Source organism: Phocoena sinus, chromosome 9, assembly GCF_008692025.1.
Source record: "Phocoena sinus isolate mPhoSin1 chromosome 9, mPhoSin1.pri, whole genome shotgun sequence".
NCBI classification, from domain to species: domain Eukaryota; kingdom Metazoa; phylum Chordata; class Mammalia; order Artiodactyla; family Phocoenidae; genus Phocoena; species Phocoena sinus.
This window is the reverse complement of record NC_045771.1, coordinates 18,952,831-18,977,288: the sequence shown is the minus strand read 5'-3', so window position 1 is coordinate 18,977,288 and position 24,458 is coordinate 18,952,831. Positions and strand designations below refer to the sequence as shown.

The following is a 24,458-nucleotide window of genomic DNA, read 5'->3' as shown; positions in this document are numbered from 1 at the left end:
TGTGTTGGGAGCGTGGAGTCTTAACCACTGGACCACCAGGGAAGTCCCCCACGTGGGCATTTTCTTAGGGACATCCTGGTTGCACTTGGTAGCACTCAGTTTTTTTTCCCCAAGCAACTATTTCTGAAACATGTCACTGCAGTTTCCCTGCCCAAATGGTTTGTAAACGTTTGCACCTCCCAGTCTGAGAAAACATTTGCAGGAACATTTGGGTCACAAAACCAATGTTTGTTTCACCCCCCCACACTTGAAACGTTTCCCTTTGAAAACATTAGAAATGGTGCCAGTAAAGCAGATTCTCGACAGAAGCGTAAGCCTGGAGTGGGAGGGACACTCCCAGCTACCTGGTTTGGGGCATTCAGGGACCTCCAGACACGGCAGTCCCTTCCAGGCCCAGAAGGAACGTGCAGCATCTCCCAGCACAACCTTAGACTGTGGCATTCTTTGGCTTTGAAGTATAATAGGTACATGAAGAAGTGCTACAGGTTAGGTGAGGGTTTTTTGGTGGGGGTGGGGGTTAAGCAGGTTAGTTCCCTCCTGTGCCTGTGAATTTAGACAAGGTGTTGAAGGGGAAGCGAGGAGAGAAGAGACAGAAGACTGGCCAGAAAGTCTCACTGTCGAAAGGACAGACTGCCTGCTTACTTGTTTCTTGCTTATTTTTTGCCACCCTACCCTGCTGAGCGTGCCGCTTCATCACTGTAGTGCTGGCTTCAAGCAGGGTATCTAGGTTAACCTTGGTTAGTAGCACTGGCCTGATCAATGATGGAGCATGGACTAGTGACTAGATCAGTAACTTGGGGGGTCCAGGCCGAGGGGGCTTAATCATAACTCTACTTCTGACTTGTGGATTACCTCAAATAATCCCGTTACCGAACCAAACTTGGGTCCGCTCACCTGTGACGCAGCAAAGCCAGTCTTCTGCCACCGGATTGTGATGAAGGAAACTACAGCGTTTATCATAGGGCCCCAAGCAAGGAGAATGGGCAGCTTGTGCTCAGAAGACCCAAACTCCTCGATGGCTTTCAGGAAAGGGTTTTTAAAGGCAGTATTTGCAGTGAGAGTTGCAGTTCATAGGCTCTCTTCTGATTGGTTGGTGGCGGGGTAACAGGGTGATGTTTTGTGAATCTTAATCAGCAACCTCTGGTTCTGTCCAGTCTGGAGTCTACGTGCTAGTGGTCAGCATGTAGTCACCTTCCTCTATCTACCAGGGTGGGGGTCCTTGTTTCTACAGAACAACTCAAAGATATGTGTCAGATTGTTATGTATATCCCTTGAGGAGGAGCTTGGACTCTGTTTGATCGCTGAACTATTGTTTAAACTATCATTACTCTTGCTTGACTGCTTCTGTGTTCCCTCACTTCCCTAACTGATAACTGCTTTAGTCTGCTCTTTGGACCTCAGGAAAGGTCTAGGAAACCAAACCCTTTTTCTACAAACAGGAAACAGAGTACACGGAGGGGCTTTTGTACCCAGGAGGACCCCATAGAGCCCTGCTTGGTTTCAGTCCCCCCTTTTCTTTGATGCTCCTCAATCCTGAGGGGAACAGGGACGGAACAAGAAAGGGAATAAAGTTTTAGATGAAGAGGTTCATCATAGGGACCTCCCTGGCGGTCCAGTGGTTAAGACTCCTGCTTCCACTGCAGGAGGCGCAGGTTGGATCCCTGGTCGAGGAACTAGGATCCTGCGTGCCACACAGTGTGGCCAGAAACAAAAAAAAAAGAGATTCATCATAAACTCACTAGGGGAACTCAGTTTTAAGGGGACTTGATTTCACTCCCCTCTATCACCTTCCTCTCATTTCGTTTCCTATACTGATCCCAGGTCTCGAAAGCAGCATTTCCCTGGGGCCACGGGAGAATAATCATAGGCCCCATCCTGCTTGCTGACAGAGCCCCACTAGACTGTACGTGAAGCACTGTGGAAGTTCATTCGATTTTTGAAAGCCCTGGAAATTATGAGACACTAATTCTGAAGGTAGCAGATGGGAGGAAATGGAATAAGCCCTCTCACTCTTTCCTGCCACTTTATTCTACAGTATTTGTGGAAAACTGGGTTCAGGAGTCCAGGCTATTCTTGCTGCTTTTTAAAATAACTTGCGACTTTTCTCATTATAGATCAACATACTTTTTCTGTAAAATCTGTCCCCATCCCACCGTACACCTTCCTTTCTAGTACAGCCTCAGCTCAACCCTGAGGAGTCACTCGTTACCATGAATAAAGATCTGAAGGTCAGCTGTGTGAAAAAGCAGATGAGTGCAAGAAGTCTCAAATTTCACTTTAATTTAGCATAAGGTAGCACAACAGTCACACTTTGAGCTGTCGACAGAAAATTAATTAGTCGATCTAAGAAAGAAATGGAAAATTTTATTTGAGCCAAATTTGAGGATTATAACCCGAGAAGAGCATCTCAGAAAGCTCTGTGAACTGTTACACCCATTAGAAGTCAAGGCACAGTCATATAAGCTTTTTGAGACAGAGGGCTGTACATAAAATGATGTATTATTGACAGTTTACATAATCCAGATCTAAGTGTCATCATGGTGCGACATGTGACCCCTCACAAGCCCAAGACGGAATGGTATCTTTTAAGGAGTTGTCTTTTTGATGCTGGGAGAACGTTGCTCTTTATGGTTGAGCAGGTATTCCTGCTTGATGGGGGAGGTCTGGACAATGCATAATGCAGATACTCAATGCACAGTGGAGTGGGGGAGGGGGGAGGCCAAAGGGCAGAGAATTTTTATGTTTAAGTTTTTCTTGTCTTGCCATAAAATATGAATTTTATTTCCCAGAGCAGTCATCTGCACCTCTGCTTCTAATTTTCTCCCCCGTCTGATGCCCAGGCTAAAATAGTATTCATATATTCTTGCCAGCTATGTGTATTTGCATTAGCCCTTTACAGTTTGTATAGGGCTGTCACAAATATCATAATGAGTCTCTTGATTATGAGGAAACATTTTTGTCTCCCCACGCTTGATTCTGGGTGCAAATTGTTTTCTCATGGCCCAACTCAAGAGTTTTTCTGGAATGATCTGGGGGAGGTAGGATAGGGATCCGGCTGTTGTTAACCAGCCTGCTGACCTTAGGTATTTAGCCCTTGTGATGCTCGATTGTGAGGATGAAATCAGGTAAACCTTAAAGCATTTGGCATATAGCAAGGGTTAAATAAGTAGTCATTGTTCCCCTTAATAAAAACATTAGTATAATCATTAGTGGATCTCTGACTCAATTATATTTCTGTTACTCTGTAATCATACACATAGAATTGTTCCCAATCCTAACCTGTTTTTCTAGTGGAGGTTATTTATTATGAGTTGTCGTAAAGTATTCTTGAGAATGGGGATGGAGAGAGTTCAAAGGCATTTAGTGCCAAGATGCTGGGGAGTCACAGAACCTACAAAAGTGTGGAACCCTGAGAAATGGCTTTAGTTCATTTCGGGACACTTAATGAAAATGTGAGCTGGCGAAAACGTTTCTGTATCTGGCAGCTTACAGAATCTTTTCTGCAAATGTCACAGAAGACCATGGAACTGCAGCAAATGTCTTGATTAATGGATCAGTCTTCACAACAGTATTGGCTGTGGATGTACGTCTTCTGTAGAGTTAAGACAGGGTTCTAGGACTTCCCTGGAGGCGCAGTGGTTACAAATCCTCCTGCCAGTGCAGGCGACACGGGTTCGAGCCCTGGTCCACGAAGATCCCACATGCCGCGGAGCAACTAAGCCCAGTGCGCCACAACTACTGAGCCTGTGCTGTAGAGCCCGCGAGCCACAACTACTGAAGCCCGCGCGCCTAGAGCCCGTATTCTGCGACAAGAGAAGCCACCACAGTGAGAAGCCCACGCAACGCAACGAAGAGTAGCCCCAGCTCGCCACAACTAGAGAAAACCCACGTGCAGCAACAAAGACACAATGCAGCCAAAAATAGATATATTAATTTTTAAAAAATATTTTTTAAAAAAGTCAAGATTCTAGTTCATAAAATTAGCATTTTTATAACAGCTTTATTGAGATAGAATTTACATACCATAAACATTAACCCTTTTAAACTGTGAAATTCACTTTTTTTAATATAGTCATAAATGTATAGCCATCATCACTAGCTAATTTTAGAACATTTTCATTACCCCAAAAAGAAACCCCGTACCCACAAGCAGTCACTCCCATCCCCCCACCCCACCCCTGGCAACCACTAATCTACTTCCTGCCCCTGTGGATTTGCCTAACCTGGATGTACCATATAAATACAGCATGTGATCTTGTGTGATGAGCTGCTTTTAATTAGGATGTTTTCAAGGTTCATAAAGTTAGCAGTTGTCTTAATGTTAGGATATGAGACTGAATTAAAAACCCAGGTACCCACTCCAACACTTGGCCTATTGCCTGCTCTCTGTGTCTTTTCTTTTTTGTTTGGAGTAGGGAGAGAAGAGAGAAAAGGAAGGTAATATGTTGTTATTGAAGTATAATGTACATACAGTAAACTTTACAAATCTTAACTATACAGCTTGATTACTATTTTTTTTTTTTTTTTTTTTGTGGTACGCAGGCCTCTCACTGCTGTGGCCTCTCCCGTTGCGGAGCACAGGCTCCGGACGCGCAGGCCCAGCGGCCATGGCTCACGAGCCCAGCCGCTCCACGGCGTGTGGGATCTTCCCAGACTGGGGCACAAATCCATGACCCCTGCATCGGCAGGCGGACTCTCAACCACTGCGCCACCAGGGAAGCCCTTGATTACTTTTTACAAAGTGAATACACTCAGATAACCATCACCGAGATAAAAGCAGAGAATATTAGAATCACCCCAGAAGCCTCCTTGTACCCCTTTCTTAGTCACTACCGCCAGGACAGGTATTTCCTGATTTTGGTTGATTTTATTTTTCTGAGTTCGTTTCCCTGCACAGCCGCCATGCAGCCATGTGGGGGTCCCAGCCTCTGCGAACTCTGATTTCAGAACAGACATTTCCTCAGCACTCAGGGCCTCAGTCACTGCATTCACTACTGTTAGTTCCCATGGGAAGTAAAGCAATACTGAACCTCTCAGGAGCCCCTCGCTGTGCACTCTGTGTCCTCTCGGCTATTCTGGGCCACCTGACCCCAGGCCTCGTGCTTCTCCTGTCTTGGTCTCCAGCTTCCCTTCCAAACACCAGCACTCCCTTTAGCACGGGCCATTACAAGGGAGGGGGAAAAAGCGCCACCTCTGGGCAGGCACAGTTTGTGACAGACGTTGACCTGCAAAGGCGAACCTTTTGAGGGGAGACTCCCATTTACAATGGAGGCAGCCCTCACTCGGCCACTAGACTCACCTGCTGTGTCATCGGCTGGTTTCCATTCTGATCAGAGGGGTATTCCTGTCACGAGACTCTGTGTGTTAGCTTCCCTGCAGAAATTTTAAGAAAATCTTTTATTCCAGAAATTAAGTTTTCATTTTAAATTCACTTTCTGCTCTTTGAAAACTTTAGTTTCTGTGTGGTCCAGAGCTATAGGTTAACATTAGCATTTAAATAGAAGTATTAAGCACACTCAAAGACCTTTCAGAACTTGCCCTTTCTGGGAGGTTTTTCAAATGTGATACTTTTTTCTTCCTAAAAAAGGAATGCAAATGCTATATGTATTTTCCCCATCAAAGGCCCTTTTCTTTATATATACAGACTTAGGAGAAAGGCATTGTTGATCAGTCTTACTATTAGTCTTTTTAATGGAAAGGGTCAGTTTAAAAAAAATTGCTATATTCCATCCCTCAAGGCCTGATTTTCTCTGCTGACTCTAAGAATGAATTTCCCTGTGGTTAATTTTATCCTATTATGTCTCATTTTTCTCCAGACACCCTCTAGGAACTCAAATCCCGATTATAAACTAAGAATCTAGTGCCAGCCAGTTCTTGCTACGCAATTTGAGGCTCCCAGTACCAGTGTTCCCGGAAGCTCCCCATAACTGCAGTAGAGAATCCAAAGGGCCAGGGTCTGAATCTAGGGTCAGTCTCATGGAGAACTTGACCTTCTTCTCAGACCCTCTATTTATCTGTCAACTAAGATTATCGAGCCTAATGTGTGTGGTTGTCAAGAGATTAAACAAGATAGTGACCTTCCTCCTAATTTATGATTTTATATGTAATTGTAAGTGTAAGGCCAACTGGCCCGAGGCAGGGGAACGCAATCAGATTCACAGATTGCATCAGACCGAAACTCTCCGGACCACCCAGTTCCAGGAACTGACCTGGGGGCTTTCCACCTGGCCCAGCCTTCCCGCCTTTCGAGGGGCGGGACTAACTGTCCCAAGACTGAGGCAACCGGCAACCAGATATTGCCACGATACCCGAAGAGACCACCAAATAAGGAATACCCTGCGCCCTCCCAGACTCACCACACCCCTTTCCCTTCTTCCCCTATAAAATCTTGCCCAACCCTCGCCCGCGTGCGACTTCTCTGGCCCCTTTCTCACGGACCAGTGAACCTCGCCCGGGAGCGCTCCCTAATAAAGCTCACTTGAAGCTTTCCTCTTTCGCGGCGCCGTTTGTTAAGATCCGACCTTACAGTAAGTGTCTTAAATCCTCTCTCCCTCACATTGAGCTCCCTCAACCAGACCAGTGGAGGAGTAGGGATAGAAGGTAGCTTCTGGTACAAGGTGTCCCTCCTGCTTTCTCCTGTTGTTACTGCCTGTCTTCCCTTTCCTCTCTGCCTCATCTCAGCCCGGCAGTGGGTATTGTAATAGTTCATGCCAGTCGTGACCTGAACAAAAGCTACTAGAGGTGAGGGCCTGGATTTTCCTATCAGGGTATTGGCGCCCTTCTCTCTCTTTGAGGTTGATTTTGTTCAGCTACAAGCTTGGGAACAGGAGTTGTGAGGAAACCTAGAAGATGGATATGGCCTGATAGAGGAGAATCTGAGCAAACCAAGAAGAAGCTGGGTAGTCTGACAGCCTGAAGGCTCTCTAGCTTCTCCAACTGTCCGTCCTCCACCTACAGAAAGACCTGGAGAGGTCTTTCTAAAACCCAGCTGTCATCATGTCTGACTTCTTCCAAAACTCCTCTCTTCAGATTCCTCCCCATCAACTACAGTTTTGGTTCCCAAATGTCAGCGTGGAAACTGAAGCTAGACCTCTGTTGTCTTCCTTAGGAAAATGAGAAAAATAATGACAGTCTAGTGAGTGTGTGAGTCTCCCATAAAGGAAAACATGTCCCTTTTGCTCTGAGATTATTTCTTTCCTGCTTGAGGAGTATTAAAATACCTTCTTTTATTGAATCCTGGTAATAATAGATGATAATAGTTTTGTCTTAATAACCTGAGCAAAACAAAAGGCTAACAGCTCTAAAACAGTCACACCCTGCATCCCTTTCTTTGATCCACCCACGAAGTCCAGTCTTTACTGTGACGCACAAGGTCCGCTATCATCTGGTCTAGCTTACCTTGCTAACCTCTCATCCCTCCTTCCCCCTCCACACACCCGTTGCACTCTGGGGAGGGATAAACCATTTGTAGTTCCCCCCAAATACCATATTCTTCCTACCTTCCCACCCACTTCACACATTCTGCCTCCCTTCCTTCTAAGAGTTCTTTCCTTCCCTCATGTTTGCCTCCTCGTAACACCTCCTCAAAAAAGCCTTCCCTGACTGATCTAAAAAGTACACAGCCCTTCCTCTTGGTGATCTTAGATCGTCTCGTTTGTACCTATATTAGAGCTGCTGTCACATTACTGTAAATACGTGGCCAGTGTCACACCAGACTCTGCATCTCCAGAGAGCAAGGACTGTGTTTTACTCTTTTCTGCATCCACAGTACCTACAATATACTACCTGGTGCATAATTGATGCTTAAATATTTGTTGAGCAAATAAACAAAAAAAGAATTTTGAAAGGTACTGTATAAGCACTGAGGACGCTACAGGGAGTCACAAGACATAGTCTTTGTCATCAAGAAGGCTGCATTCTGGGAGAAGATAATAAATATATATTATGGTATATCCATATAATTGAATCCTCTGCAGCTATTAAGAAGAATGAGGCAGGTTGATATGTACTGAAATGGAACCACATCTAAGACATATTAAGTGGAAAAAGCAAGTTGTAGAAGAGCATGTAAACACTTCTCTTTAAATATGTGTGCTGTGTGTGGGTACATACACACGCGTGCTCACACACAGCTCACACACATACGTACACGGGCGTGTGCACTCACACACAACTATGCTTGTATATGTATTGAATATAAAATGTATTTGAGAGGATACCCTGGCAACTTTGTAACAGCGATTGTCTCCAGGAAAGGAAACAGGGTGGATGGCTAAGGGACAGGAGTAGGAGAGAGACTTTGCACTGTATGCTTTTTGTCCCTTTTGTTTATTTAACAAACGCTTATGTATTATGTGCACTTTACAGATATTAACTAGTTTAATCCTCCTGACAGCACTGTGAGGTGGATATTGTCAGTATCCTCATTTCATGGTTGAGGAAACTGAAGCCCAGAGAGGTAACTTCTGCAAGTTCACACAGATAGTAACTCAATACCCCGATACCTTTTTAAAAAATTACATTTCTAGTTCCAGAAGAATCTTAGTTGCTCTGTTTTGTTTTGTACTTTAAGTAAACAGATCCTACTGTGGATGATACATGTTAAACGGGTGACGCATCCGGAAGTAACAGAGAAGGAAGAAATTGCTCAGGATAGCTTCGTAGAGGATAGGGGTTTCAGCAATCTTGAAGGTTAGGCTTTGAATACACAAACCCAGAGCCAAAAAGAACTAAATATGTTCAAGGGGCATTGATAGCTCAGTTTGGCTTCAATAGAAGGTTGATAGAGGAGAAAAGTGGGGAAAAAAGGTGGGATTGGCACCAAATCCAAGGCTTTGGATGTCAGTGTTAGGAGTTCGGACTTTATCCTGTTGGCACTAGCGAATACACAAGTTGTTGTTTTAACACAGAATAGTGATCTGATGCAGGTAGAACTGGAGAAGATTAACCTAGGAGGAGTTACTGATTGTGAGAGACGCAGGTAGGGGCTTAAATAGTTAAGATCTATGATAATGAGGTTGGTAAGAAGAAATGAATATATAAGATGTTGCACTGATAGACCTAGTGATCATCAGGCAAAGAAATAAAGAGCAAAGACTCAAAAGTGACATTGACATCCAGAGGTTTTGCAAACTATAGTGCTGTGAAGCAAAACTTGCAAGTTAGGGAGGCCACCTGATAAGGGCATCTGATAGGAATGTCTGCAAGTCAGTGAAAATGAAGCTTTGATCTATTCAGAGACCAGATCATGAGAGAGAAACCATCTCATATAGACACCTTTGGAAGCAGAGGGAGAAGAACAAAGAGCAGGGCGAGCCCCCAACTGGGAGGAAGGCCTGCAGTGGGCAGACAGAATAGGAGCCATTAAAGGGAAGGAAGGAACTCAGGGAGCTGGGGGAGGAGCCTGAACCACGTGGCTCCAGGAACGGTGAGTCCAGGATGGAAACTGTCAAGGGGAGAGACCACTGTGTTTGTCTGCTAGGATGTCATCAGTGACCTTTCTGAATATAGTTTCAGACAAAGTGGAGGCTTTTGAAGGATAGCGAATACAAATGATTTTTTTGAGAAATTTGACAATGAAAGGGAGAATAGAGACGAGATGAGACATAGAGTGGACACAGGATTGCGTGAAGGGCTTAGAGTTTCTTGTTTGGTTTTGTTTGTGTCCAGATATGAGAAACAAGGATATTTGAAGGCAGACATGAAAGAACCTGTGAAAGGGGTAGATACTAGATACAGGAGTTGAAAACAAAACCCCAGCAAGATCCTAAAGGCAATGGGAGGGATTGGGATTAAAAGCATAAGGCCAATCTTAGAAAGAAAGGGAAAAAAAGGCTAGAAAAGAAACCCCTCTTTTGAGCCAAGAGTCGACAGGAAAAGATTAATAAAAAATCATTTCAATGTGGAGGATAGGATGCCTCACACAATTATGGTAAAGTAGGCTCCAAAGAGAGAATATATATGTGGCTGGTACAATAAAAGTTACCTGTGGTTTTTTTGTTGTTGTTTTTGCTTTTTTTTTTTTTTTTTTTTTTTTTTTTACCATTTTTACAGAGCAGGTATTCTACCATGTTGTTTGATTTAATCCTCAAACCTGCCCTGTGATGTTATATTATCTACCCTATTGCATAAATGAAGAAATTGAAGTTCAGACAGGCTAAGAAATTTCTTAGGTCAAACAGGTTAAGTAAATGATACGGGATTCATGTCTAATTCTGCCAGCGAATGAAAGAATAGTTGGGGAGGATTGCAGATGACTAGCTAGATGTCTTCCCTCTGTGCCCTCCCCTTTTTCACCTGCAACCAGTTATCCCAGACATCCACATCGCCCCCTCAGAATTACATCAGAATAATACCCCTTAGCCTGTTACACAGAGCACCTGTGTTATTCATAGTTCCTCCCTTCCCAAGGTCAAAGAATCATTGACTGCTTTTTTATCTTGGGGTCTATCACTTAATGAAATGTACTGACTGTTGGCTCTCTCATTCATTCTTTCCTTTTCATTTATTCACCACTCACTAGATGCCCAGGGGGTAACAACGAATGGTACAGAATCCAACCCTGCCCTCAGAGAGCCTGCATTCTAGGATGGGAGGCAGACGTTAATTTATGTAATAAATACTTACGTAACATTTACTCTGTTCCAGCCACTGTTCTTCATTATTTGATCCTTGTAACAACCTCATGTACTTTTTCCTTTCTCAGATGAAGAAAATAAGGCACAGAGAGGTTAATAAATTGCCCAAGAACATACAAATAGTAAGAGGCGGAACTGAGATTCAAACCCAGGCCCCTGACTCCTGAGTCCATGATCTTAACCACTGTATTATGCTGTGTCTCTAATTGTGTGTGTGTATATGCACATATTTTTTTAAATATACCACATATATGTTAAAAATATATTTCGGAAATATATATATCTTTTGATGGGGATGAAGGCTAAAAAGAAAAGAAGCTAAGCAAAAGGACAAAGCTTGATGAGGATGGGCCAGGTATCATTTTACCTAAGGCGGTCAGGGAAAACCTCACTTACTGATAAGCTGACATTTGAGCAAAAATTGGACTGAATCTCTTCTAATCTTCTATTTTCCTCCAGTCTTCTGTCCCTTTAATCCCATTTGATACTCTTTTCTGATTTTATTTCAAGTGGGTTATAGTATAAAGCGACACAGAACTAGGAAGTACAACAAAGGTAGGGATTATCATCACCTTGTTGCCCTATAACGGGTACTTTTTTAATAGTAAGTAAAAAAAAATGCCCTGGTTCAAGGCCCTTACCCCCCCGCACACCCTCATGGACCATTTTTACCAGTCCTGTTCTAAAGTTTCTCCCAACTATTGAATATAGGAGATCATAATTTCTTCCAGACATATTCACTTGGGTTTTTCTAAGATAAATCTCCTTTCGTTATTAGCTGCCCATAATTCTAAATTCTCTGGTGTCCTTTACGTTATTTCTATTACTTTGTTGCTGTTCCCGGCCTTTCCCCACTTAGTAACATTTGACCTTTTCAACACTCTTTGTAATTCTTGCACATTAATTAAAGTATTAGGTGAGATCACTGTTATAAGGCAGTGTCCTTAGCATTCAGTAGACGCTTTCTCTTCTGAATTTGATTTGCCTTCATTGTTATCCTTTGTTTGTTTTTCAGTCTGTGTCCTATCAGGAGTAGCCATTCAGAATAAATTCATTTTGCTAGTTATAGTCTTTTAGAGGCACTGTATAAAATGGTTCACTGACATCCAAATATATATCAGCCACAGTGGTCTTTACATCCACCAAATTCATATTGCTATCCAAAGCTTTCCATCATGTTTGTCAGAGTATTTGGGTCTTTAATTAAACCCTGCTGGTTACGGTACATATTTCCATTAGCTCCTTCTGATTTCGTCTGTTATTTTTCTAATTGACATCCGTTCTGAGTCACATGTCCATGAATCTCAGGTGGCCCATTTTGTAGCGTTGGTTTGTTTAGCTTTTCTCCCTTTCATAAATAACCTAAGGGTTTAGTAAATACCCCCTCGAGTGTTTGCCGTTGGGACCTACTGATTGGCATATGCTCATATTTTCAAATAATCCCCTGATTTTTTGGTCCCTCTGCCAAAACCGTTTTCCCTTCTGGCCCTTCAGTCCTAAAAGATACAGTCTTTTGTCCTGGCAAAGTAGAGAAATTTCCTGTAACAAAAGTGAGCGGCATAGTAGGGTCTCTGCCTAGGACCAAAGGGTAAGGAGTCAGGGTTTGAGTAACTCAGCGGACTGCTGGCTGAATAGCAATCTTTGCATCTTAAGCCCCCAGCAGGGATAATGGCTTGCAGTGAACTGTCCATTCAGCTTCACCGAGTTTTTTTTGTCTTTAACACACTGGTGAGGTAGCTGGCTAGGGTCAGAGTCAGTAGCTAAAGAATACAGCTAACTGGCACTTACCAGAATCAATCCATCATCCTGGCCTCATCGGCTTAATAGTCTAATGGGCATGTTCTCCCATCAGACCAGACAGTCCATGCCTATCCTCACTGACCTTTCTCCCCAAGCAGTACAGGTAGAGAAGAATCTCCATCTTATAAATACAGTAACCCAGCACCTGTTACCGCTCCACTTCTCCATCACTTGAAGCAGAAACCTTGGTTTCTGTACCTTGTCTAGGGCCCTTCAGCTCTTCTTTCTCATGTACCGAAAGAGAGTAGCACAATTAGCAGGCAGGCTGGCTAGCAAGCCCAGGACTTATTTTACTTTAAATTAAAACGTTTGCCTGGTGTCTTAGAGACCTTTGATCTGGGCCTGGATTGGATTTTTTTTTTTTTTTTCAAGTATAGATTAAAAAAAAAAAGCTTCTTGAAATCAAGGACTATACCTTTGTATATTATATTAGCATTTAAAATGTTATTAGAGCTTCCTAAGCATTAGTAATAATAATACTGGGTTTTCCTTTGAAGAGATCCTTTGCATTATTTATTGAAAAGTTGATCATTCCATTTCATTACTTAAAACTGAGAAAGCCATAGGGCCTTTGAATTATTTTTATTCAGCATATCTCAGCAGTTATTTCCCGGATTGCTAATCTGAGAAATATAGATAATATCCAACACAAGGGCCTTGTGCTAATTGGTAGAGAGTTTGTAGTGTTGAGGCCACCAAAGTGCATAATACTATGTCCTTTTATCCACCTATGATATTAGATAAATTATTATTTTAATTGAGACGACTCTAAAGTGATATTCAATAAATTATATTTTTTTAACGGAAAAGACTCTCTTAAGTGATATTCAGCACAGCATAGCTCTCCTTAACCTGGACTCACCTTTTGATAATCAAAAGAGCATTTACAGGAGTATGAGACAAACACAATTATGAAAGTAAAATGAAGGACGTAAATAAAAAAATCACAGAACAGGAGGATAATTCTGTTCACTCTTTCATATTTCATTATTTGATAACATCAGAAGATGACTCCATCAGAATTGCTTTGGCAAGTGCAAACAAAAATGTACCTGATCACGATTTATTAAAACCTTCACAATGGGAGAAGGAGTTGAGCAGACTTCTTCACGGACTGAATAATTATTCATACAAATGGGGTTTGACCAAAGGCAGTGCCAGACCAAAGAGACACAGTTTTAATTGTACTGAATTTAAAATGCAGCTCTTCCTCTAGCCCTGTTTTAGAAAACTTAATTTAAAAAATTATCTGATGTAGCAGAGAGTGACATGTGAATCCTTAAGTTGTTGAGGAGAAAATTCTAACCGCAGATATTTATAAATTCAGAATGTGTTCCAAAGTTGGGGAGCAGAATTTCTGGCGAAGGGAACAAAAAGACATTTTCTTCCCGTATCAGCAAGTGTAACTGAGCTGGGGAGAGGGTCATCATCACAAAAGGGCTGGTTCTCAGAGGAATTCCTTTGAGTGGTTTTATTTTCTGAAGAGAAATAAAGCAAGGCTCTGGCCACTGCTATCAAAAATATCAGGGTCCGGGGCTTCCCTGGTGGCGCAGTGGTTGAGAGTCCACCTGCCAATGCAGGGGACACGGGTTCGTGCCCCGGTCTGGGAAGATCCCACATGCCGCGGAGCGGCTGGGCCCGTGAGCCATGGCCGCTGGGCCTGCGCGTCCCGAGCCTGTGCTCCGCAACGGGAGAGGCCACAACAGTGAGAGGCCTGCGTACCGCAAAAAAAAAAAAAAAAAAAAAAAATCAGGGGCCGTTACTGAGAGGAATGAAGGCAGCTGACTTTGAATTTTAACATCTCCCCTGGAGAGCCACTGCCACCCCGCCCCTAGTCCTGCTGAAGCATGGGTGCCATTGATGGAGGCAGTGGTGTGTGTGCCTCATTGTACAGAGAAAATGTAGGTAGATGGCCCATCAAAGAAGCCTCTGCAAGCCTTACAGCAGCAGACTCCCGGGCTCTCTTTACCTCTTGAATGGGTTTCTGCTGCCACCAGCTGAGGGAATTTATGCACTGTTTTTTTCTAAAGACCATTCTTTACCTCTCTTCACCCCTCTTTACCTTGGCCTTCTTTACCTCTCTTCAGACTGTCCTGGTGAGAACAAAAAACCTGCACAGCTTCTTGTAAGGAGTGTTAATAACTATCCCCATACAGAATACAAATCTAATTCTGCCACTGATGCTCTGAAAATTATTTAGCTTTTCTCTACCTTAGTTTTCTCATTCCTGAGAAATAACTTCAACTCTTTCAAATTAGAATTTTCAATCATGTCTGTAATAAACTCTAAGCTCTTTTAAGGGGAAGACAAATGAGAGCAATTATGTTATATTTTTTAATAAACATTTATTCTTCTGACACACAGAATTACCATCCATTTATTACTGGTCTGGAAAGTACATCTGAGCTAAGTTTACACTTGCTCAGAATGTTTTCGAATCAATCACTACTGCATCTTGCTTCCCATAGCTTAGGGAAAATCAGCATCAACTAATTCTGCTAGAAGCCCGTGATTTTAAAGGACTAAGCAGAGGATGCTGTAAAGGTGTTAATGCCAGTGCTAAAATAACATCTGCTGTAACCTCTTTGTTTTTCACGTGGGGGGAGGCAGAGATTCGAAAAGCTGACAGCAATTGTCCAAGGTCACACAGCTAGTTAGGGAGGAATGAAAGACTTAACCAGAATCTGAGCTTAGTTGATCTCTTGAGTATTTACTTCTCTAAGTCTTTCTGCTGTAACTACCTCTCAGTTATTCATGGGATGATTATCTGGTTTATGGATTATTCAGCTCCTTTCTTTTCTCTTTCCATCTCCCTGCTTATTACCATGTATACCATTGAGTGAGTAGAGAAAACAGAAGTTGAATGTTTTACCTGACAATTTAGTGACCCATCAACTCCTGGGTTTTTATAAAATTGCTCATAATGTTGCAACTATTGGCTAAAAAGAATTTGGGGGGCTACAGTCGATGCTAAGTTATATTCACTTAAATTTTTCTTCCTTTGAAACTTACATTTTAAGTCAGCTTCAGAGCCTAATTCTCTTATTGACATTAATACTATCGTTATCTCGGGAAGGACTAGATGAGAAAGTCTTCACAATGAAATGACTTAATTATCCCCCTTCTTCCAGGAAGTAATGAATCAGAAAGGCAGCCAACTTTTGGAAAGAAAGGGCACCTTGTCCATTACCAGATTGGAGGGGCAAAAAGGGAGAAGTAGAGAGAGGTGACAGAATGAAAAAGCCAAAAGTCTTTCCTGTAACTCTTTTTATTTTTGCGGTAAGCGGGCCTCTCACTGTTGTGGCCTCTCCCGTTGCGGAGCACAGGCTCCGGACGCGCAGGCTCAGCGGCCATGGCTCACGGGCCCAGCCGCTCTGTGGCATGTGGGATCCTCCCGACACGGGGCACAAACCCGTGTCCCCTGCATCGGCAGGCGGACCCTCAACCACTGCACCACCAGGGAAGCCCTCCTGTAACTCTTGAATGCTGAATATACAACATGACTTCATTATTTGGTTTAGAGCAGTGAATTCTCAGATCAAATCCAGTGTTATTCAAATATTACTGTGAATTGTATAAATGAATTTTGAATTGCCACAATACTAGTTTGTTCCATTACAGTGGAAGGCAGAGTTGAATGTGAATTTTATTTAATTTATATTTCCTAAATCCTGACTAAAAATGAATTAGCTAGACAAGTATCCTTTGTAATTAGTACTTCCGCTTTTTACAGGTTCAAATATTTCTGTATTACAGTGACTTTAGAGCAAGTATAGGGTTCAGAGTCCTTCATTTTGAAGCCTTGAACAAATCACTCACACTCTCTAAAACTCAGTTTGCTTATCTGTAAAATGGGGGTGATCTCAGAAGCTATTTCAAAGGGTTGAATACGTTAATGCGTCTAAAAGTTCAACATTACTGTTAACTATTACTACGATCAAGACGAATTCTAAAACCCAGCCTGTGACATAGCTGTATATCTGTGGAAAATGTAGTTTCCATTTGGGGATCTAGGAATCTGAACACCATCCAGTAGAGGGGGGCAGATGGTGGAGCTGTGAACAGTCCCCCAGTCAGTGAACAGTCCCCCAGTCAGTGCCTTCCTTTCATCCCCACACGCAGACTTTATGCGCCTCCTACAGGTATAGGAATGAGGCGTGCCTGGCTTGGGAATAACTGGTCTTATTAGGGTTTTCTTCCCTCACTTGACAAAGAAGAGAACTGAATCTGTTTCCAGTAGCTTTTAGAGATACAGTGATAACTTTGAGTATGGCAAAGTGGGAGGGAGAACCAGGGATGAGAGACTAGAGTACTCCTTGCTTCGTACCTGTAAAAATTTATGAAGCGCTCTGAAATAGAAGTAAGAAAAACACTAATACGCAAAAGATACAAAGATATCGACAATTTGCTTATACATGTGTGTATACCCATGTACGTTAAAAACTGATACGTAGATAAAAAATTGTTCAACCTCATATAAATTAAAAGAATGTGAGGGGGGCCTTCCCTGGTGGTGCAGTGGTTAAGAATCTTCCTGCCAATGCAGGGGACATGGTTTCAATCCCTGGTCTGGGAAGATCCCACATGCCGTGGAACAACTAAGCCCGTGCGCCACAACTACTGAGCCGGCGTGCCACAACTACTGAAGCCCATATGCCTAGAGCCCGTGCTCCGCAACAAGAGAAGCCATTGCAATGAGAAGCCCACGCACCACAACAAAGAGTAGCCCCCGCTCGCCGCAACTAGAGAAAGCCCGCACGCAGCAACGAAGACCCAATACAGCCAAAAATTAATTAATTTAAAAAAAAAGAATATGAGGGGCTAGGTGCTGTCGTATGCTGTTGGTATGAAGATAAATTGATACAAGTTTTTTAGAAAGCAATTTGGTGGTATTGCCGAAGTCCTAAAAATATATACTCATCTTTTGACTAATTCTGCTTTGGAAATCTGTCCTCAGGAAAGCAAGTTTTTTAAATTGGAAACAACCGAAGTGTCCAATAGTGTGTCAGCCGAAATATTTCAACTGTAAGAAAGAAATTGGTAGGCTACTACATGTGGGGGAAAAAATCTAGAAGGAAATGCCAAAATGTGGTATGTCTTTATGATGGAATATGAGTAATTTTTTTTTCTGCTTAATCTTTCTGAATAGTCTGTATATCTTATATGACACGTGTATTAATTTTCCAATCACAGAAAAACAAAATAAACTTTATTTTTACGCTTTAAAAAGAAGATCTGCCCAACTTATCAAAATGTCCTTCATATCCTTACTGGTATGAATGTTTTCAGATAGAATCACTGGGGAGAAAAAGTTGCAGTGCAATACCATTGAAGTAAAATAAGAAGATAAAAACACAAGGAAGAACAGTCTGTGGATAAAGGAGACATGAGGAAGCTATGAGAAAATTATCTGTTTGGACCCGAACAAAATTTAAACGTTGTCATGTTATAGACTGTGAGACCAGTCTATGTGACATCACTTTTCTATCTCTGCACTCCCCTCCCTCTCCACTTTGGGAACTCTGCCCAAAGGCCCACAGCAAAGGGAGAGAGAAACCACAGGGAAGAACCACCTCCTCACAGAAATTTCCATCCCTAAGGGGGACATGGATCTCTGGTTTCTGGAATGGGATATTTGGTCCACGTCTAGCAACTGGACCCTGAATATCACAGGCTATGAAGAAACTTGCTCTACAAGTCATGAGCCAAAAAAGGCTTAAATCAAATATGTGTTCACTGGTCCCATCCAGGCGGCTAAGTCAAGTGCTATCTCATATAAAATGTGGTGCCCTGGAAGCCATGGCTGCTATTTTAATTTGTGATGATAAAGATCAAGCTTTCATTTCCCTGGGACCTGATAAATTATTTATTCCAGTTGGGTTACATGTTCATTTCAGTGTGTCAGTGTTTAAATTATTTATTCCAGTTGGGTTACATGTTCATTTCAGTGTGTCAGTGTTTACCATGGAAGCTCATTCTAATTGTGTAGTTTGAGGCATTTTCCTAAATATTTTCTCCTTAGAGCACGTTGTAGCACCCTTTCTCCACCTCCAAGTACAACTGTTGCTTTGCTGATTTAGTATAGTCTTTGCTCCTAGGTACTCTTCTGAAAGATGAATGAATTGCATTCTGTCTTAAATATCTATGTTTCTTTATGATCTGATATATCATCATGGTTATGGGGATTTTTTCCCCTAACTATAGAAAATACACCATCAGTTTACCTGTCAATTTTGTTTAATAACTCAGCTTTGCAATTCTGGGGCACGGTTCATCTGAGGCTCTTGAGGACTCTTTTAGTCTCTCAGTCCACTTCAGAGTGTCATCCTGGGATTTATAAAGGTCTTCATTGCACAGAGGATATTGAAACATTAAGGACTTAAGTGGCATGCCCTTTATCACTTATCACGCTGGAGGCTCCAGGACTAGAAATCCAGGCATCTTTGTTTTGTTGTCTGCTCCCAGCATGGAACAGCGGTCTCTGTAGAAAACCAGCCAGTATCCCTGGAAACAATTCATCAGATTTTCAAAAGAAATCCAATTTCGTTTGGTCTAATGGGTTCAGTGTTACTTCTTAAAATGAATGATGAAAATATCAACATCATAATACAAAGAAACCCAATTCTTTTGGTTTAATCTCAGCGAAAAGCATCACAACCCCACTTACTGCTTCTGTCTTCTTCCCTAATGCTTTTAGATCCTTGGCTCAAGCAGATGGGAATGGGTCTGTAACCATTCCCCCATCAAACAAACTCTGGCTCAGAGTCCTGGCTGGTTCCAAACCTTTGCGAATCACAGAATCTGGGGATGGGGCCTCAGGAATCTGTACTTTTCATAAGTTCCCAGTAACTCTGTAGTTCGAGAATTACCATTCTGGAACTGCAGCTATCAAGTCCCTTCTAGCTTTGAAAGAACCATGAGTCCCCAGTTCTCTCTCACTCCATGTGGCAATTCTAGATTCAAACATGTATTTTTCTGGAACAGTGTTTTGAACATTTGCTTAGGTAGTTTCCTAAATGGACAGCTCTCTCCCTCTACGGTGCATCTAAGGTAAGAAGAACTAGAGGATGTAGGGCCTCGTTTCTGAAAACTGGGGCTGGTATGGGGGAGGAAGCCAAGGTGTGCCAGGGGACATGTGAAGCCATGGGATAAATGTGATGCCCTCGCCTACAGCAGCAAGTTTTTCCTAAAAATAGTATTTTTTAAATTCCAGCAGAGGTATTGTGGAGGAGGAATAGTTCACATGAGCTTTATGCCAATGTGAAGCTTCGAAACAATTCTTGACTGTAGCTAATGTTGGGCTTCAAGACCTCTGGAAGTTAGAGTTCATTCACTTATTCTTTCAGAAGTACCTCTGTCTATGTTCAAAGTTACCGTTGACCAGTGATTCCTAAATATGTGGTCCCATGAGGTTAGAGTGAACACTCGTTTGAAACCACTACAGAAGACTAGCCCCAAGAAGACCCTTTACACAAGGATATCGAGCTATTTGCTGCCAGGAGTAACTCAAAAACTCTCCAATTTAAGACGAGCACCTGCTATTCCTGCCACCATTTAGGAAGTAGTCATAAAAGAGCATTATTTCCCCCATTTAAAAAGAGTGTTAGGGCTTCCCTGGTGGCGCAGTGGTTGGGGGTCCGCCTGCCGATGCGGGGGACGCGGGTTCGTGCCCCGGTCCGGGAGGACCCCACATGCCGCGGAGCGGCTGGGCCCATGAGCCATGGCCGCTGAGCCTGCGCGTCCGGAGCCTGTGTTCCGCAATGGGAGAGGCCACAGCGGTGACAGGCCCGCGTACCGCAAAAAAAAAAAAGAGTGTTAATTGGAAAAGGTGGCTTAGCAAAGCAGGAAAATGAACTAGCCACGTGAAAAGATGCCAGCGCTCTTGCCACTTTCCCATTTGTAGCAGCAGTTTATAAAGTATTCTTGAAATTACCGAGCTCCCAGAATGTATTGCTTACCATAAAGACGGCTTAGTTCTCCCATAGGATAGTCTTTTTTTCAGGATGTTCCTGAGGAAGAAATCCAAGATCCCAAGGCTCCAAGTCCAATAGTACAAGATTTTTGGGCAAGTGATCCTGAAAGGTCCCTTCACCCGCCCCCACAAGTTGCCTTGGGCAAACTGCCTTGTTCTGTCCCCTCAATCCTGGAAGAGCCACCTTTGCTGTGAGGATGAGAAGAGGAAGTAAACTGTCCCTGGGGAGGCTCCTCGGTCCTTTGGCTATGATAGCATCACTGGCTCAGAGCCTGCACTGAACTCTACCTCCCGGGGCATTTGTAGTAGCTGGGCAAGTCATAGCCTCAGAGCCCAGTAGACTCGGTGAGGACTGTAGTGCCATCATGTTGGTGTAAAGATTGGCAAGTGGCAGCCCTCTCCGTCCTCGGCTCCCAGCTTCATGTTTTCTCTGCACTGCACATTCACTCTAATGCCCGCTTCCCTTACATTAGAAGGCACTACTCTTCTCTCCATCACCTGGGCCAATGGCTTTGGGCCAAATGGCTCTCAACGCCCTTCCTTTTTGCTAGAATTATACCTGGTCCCCTCCCAGACCATCCTACATACTGCTGTCACATTAACCTTCCGGAAGCACAACTTGGAATGGTGCCTCTGTTCTCGGCAGAACTTGGGGCCCCAGATGGGGGGTGCTTTCTTGACTTATCTATCCTGATGTTAGACTCTCTACCTCTGTCCTTCACCGCCTTTTCCCCTGACTCTCCGCTATTCAGCTGCACTCCCCAGGCTAACCAGATTACTCTTCCCTGCCTTTGCTCATCTCTTTTCTTTTCCTTTAATCTAGAATTTCCTTCCTGGAAGCACTGCCTGACAGTCTCCTACCCCATTTGAAGTCTTCCTTGATCCTTCACCTCCCTTCAACGTGGTGTGATTCCTCCTTCCTCTGCTGGAAATTCACACCATTGATACCTCAGTCCGGGCGCTTGGGACATTCTCGTCTTTGTCCGTGAGGAAGAGTTTGTTGGACTTAAGAGCCAGAAGCCTGGGTTCATCCTGTCACAGCCACAAATGTCTTTGTGACACTGGGCAAGTCCTATAACTTCCCTGGGCTTCAGTTTTCCTATCTGAGAAAAAGGAGTAATAGCTCCCTAGGTGTAGTGAGGGTTACATGACACAGTACATGGAAATTAACTTTGCTAGCAGTTTTCTGTGCTTTTCATTACCTTTTTCTACTTGTCTCTGAACTATCTGAGGAAAGGGGCTGTGTCTTGCTCATCATTATATGCTACTATTATTTTTATTGCATTATTATTAATACATTATTATAAATATATTTCCAGTAATAATAGTTAATGTTTATGGAGCAGGTAGAATTGGGTCAGGCACCATTCTAAGTACTTTATATGGATTAACTAATTCTCCCAACAACCTAAGAGGTACTGTAACTTCAGAGATACGATTATTATCCCACTTTATGGAGAAAACCATATATTTCACAGAGCCTCCAATGAATGAGTCAATGAATGAGGGATTGAATGGGACAGAAACTTCTAGCAATGCCCGCCAGATGCATATTTCTCTCTCTTGCTTCTGTACGCCAACTTCTCTTTCTTTTGATCTCCTGAGGCAAATGCAAAATTAGGAGAAAGTCTTGAGTGAACTGAGACCTTGATGACAGGTCTCCCTGGGTCTTCATTTAGACTTCTCATGAAATGAGCTCCAAGAGGATGGAGATCACGTCTGTCTTGTTCTCCGTTACATTCATAGGGCTTAGAACAATGTCTAGTGATCAATAAATGTTTATTGAATAGATAAACTAAGTAGTTTATAAATAGCACATTCATCACCACTGAAACCACATAGATTGCTGACCACGGAGCCAGTGAGCAGTGTTGTGTCTTGCTTTCTCAGGCAGTACTACGAGATGCTGTACAACACGGCCGATGAACTCCTGAACCTGGTAGTGGACCAGGGCGTGAAGTACACAGAGCTGGAGTACATCCATGCCCTGACATTGCTGCACCGCAGCCAGACGGGGGTGGGAGACCAGACCACCCAGAACACGCGGCTGCAGCGGCTCAAGGAGATCATCTGCGAGCAGGCAGCCATCAAGCAAGCCACCAAGGATAAGAAAATAACTACGGTGTAATGGGGTGCACCACGGGAGGGGACGGGGGACTGGTCATTTTGTTTCCTTGGTCATACTCCTTTCTTTGGTATGTTATTTTGTATATTCTGAGCTGACTTAGTTTCCTCTGCACTGATGCTTGAGTGGAGAGAAGTTGTAAGGGTTCTTTTCTCTTTAGTTTTGGTTTTTCATATAAACTGTAAAGGGACTTCGCAGTACAGAATGTTTGGATTGAACATTTACTTTGATGCAGTCAATTCCAAAGGGCCTAGGGTGGGATGGGGTGGAAGGTTGTGTCAAATTGAACTCTGCCAAAAATGAATGCATGAATGACTAATACCCAGCAATCTTTGGTAAGTGGATTGTTCCTAAGTTCTAGTCCCTCCCTAAAATCACTTAATGGGGTTCTATTACATAAACAGTAGGATTTTTACTGTCTTGGCCTTGTCAGTTTACAGTTCGATAAGTGTATGTGCATTGCTTTCTGTCTCTATTGCCAATGGCTTCTCAGCTGCCTGCAGTTTTCAACAAATTTCCCTGACTGAAACAGGACCTCTTCAGGGATTGGGAGAAAAAATCCTTTTATCTCAATCCTTGGGAGAGTTTTGTATGCAGTAGCCTGGACCCAGGAGATAGGTTGGTTTGATGCCTTTTTTTTTTTTTTCTGCTGTATCAAAACCAAGCACCATCAAATTAATGACGAAAATGAAGGAAGGAAAGGCGATTCAACCCTCTTCTTGATTTTTCTCCTCTGTTCTCCAAGAGAAAATGATGGTTAGAGAATTTTTTTATCTCACTTGAAACATTGTCTGGGTGTGAATGATTCTTCAATGCTTACTCTCCTTGGGAGCCCCTAGGTCTTTCTCATCTTAGAAAGTAGCCCAGGCCTGCCAGCTGAGTGAAAGGAAGCCGGAACAGCCGTGACATTCCTCCTCTGTGCACCCACCAGCTGAGGCTGCCCTCGGGCTGGTGTGGGAGCTCGCTGCTCCTGGCACACTCGCCTTCCCCACTGTCCCCATATCCCCAAGCCCTCTTCCTGCCTATGGCTCATATATCACAGAAGAAAGCAATGTCCTGACCGGGACACAACTTGAAAACATGTGGAAAGGAGAGTGGAAAGAACTTGGACCACATGAGGTCATGCCTTATGCCCTGATGGTTCAGAATTTTACACCTGTTTGTACAACTTAGGTCTTGTTGGGAAAAGCAGAAAATTAAAAAATGGTTTGAGAAACTTAAATGTTGAGTATTGTTTTTCTTGTATTTATTCAGCAAACATTCCCTGAGAGCCTAACATGTACCAAATGCTGCTGGGCAGGGGGGCAGATCCTCAGTAATGAGGACACCCTTATTACCTACCTCTAAGACGGGATGGGAACCGGAGTCTAACCAAAATCGTAAGAGATGTGCACTCGGGGCTGGGTTAGAAATCAGGCCAGTGGGGCGTCTGTGAAGGGAACTCAACAGGCAGCTGGAAGATGGTCTTCCAGGAGATTCTGGAAGGAATGTTGTAAATCTGCGTAGCTTCAGATGCCCAACTGGGGAGAAGTTGAATCTATATGGGAGACGACCATGGAAAAATGTACTGCCCCTAAACAGCATCACTGGAAGTAGTCTCCCCGAGAAGTGCAGGTGGGAAGAGGGAGACGAGGGGAGATCAGAGCTGATCACTGTGGTTTGCAAGCCTCCCCTTAGTGGCCGTGGCCTGCCCACAGAGCCCCTGTGCCTTTTCTTCCCCTTCCTGTCCACTCTAGACAAAGAACCTTGGAGTGGTGATAGGGAGGCCAGAAGAGCCAGGGTGGGATGAGGGAGTGCTTAGGGTCATTTGATTGGATGTGGGAAGGGACATGGGTTTGGACAGAGTAGAATGCCAAACACACTGGGAACCGGCAGACAAATGACCACATGAGCTGCTTCGGGGGAGCGCTTAGAAAAGTGAAAT

The 24,458-nt window shown here is 43.3% G+C and overlaps 1 protein-coding gene across 2 annotated transcripts in view; it reads left to right on the top strand.

Moving 5' to 3' along the window:
• EXOC4 (exocyst complex component 4) overlaps window positions 1-23,756 on the top strand; it is an 856,192-nt gene extending 832,436 nt beyond the window's left edge. For both annotated transcript variants that reach the window (XR_004351419.1, XM_032642974.1), the window contains one exon: window positions 22,300-23,756. Coding sequence is in view for 1 of the 2 variants with exons in the window: in XM_032642974.1 (XP_032498865.1) it covers window positions 22,300-22,537 (238 nt within the window). In the remaining variant the exon portion in view is untranslated. The remainder of the gene's footprint in view (window positions 1-22,299) is intronic.
• Window positions 23,757-24,458: the final 702 nt, after the last annotated feature.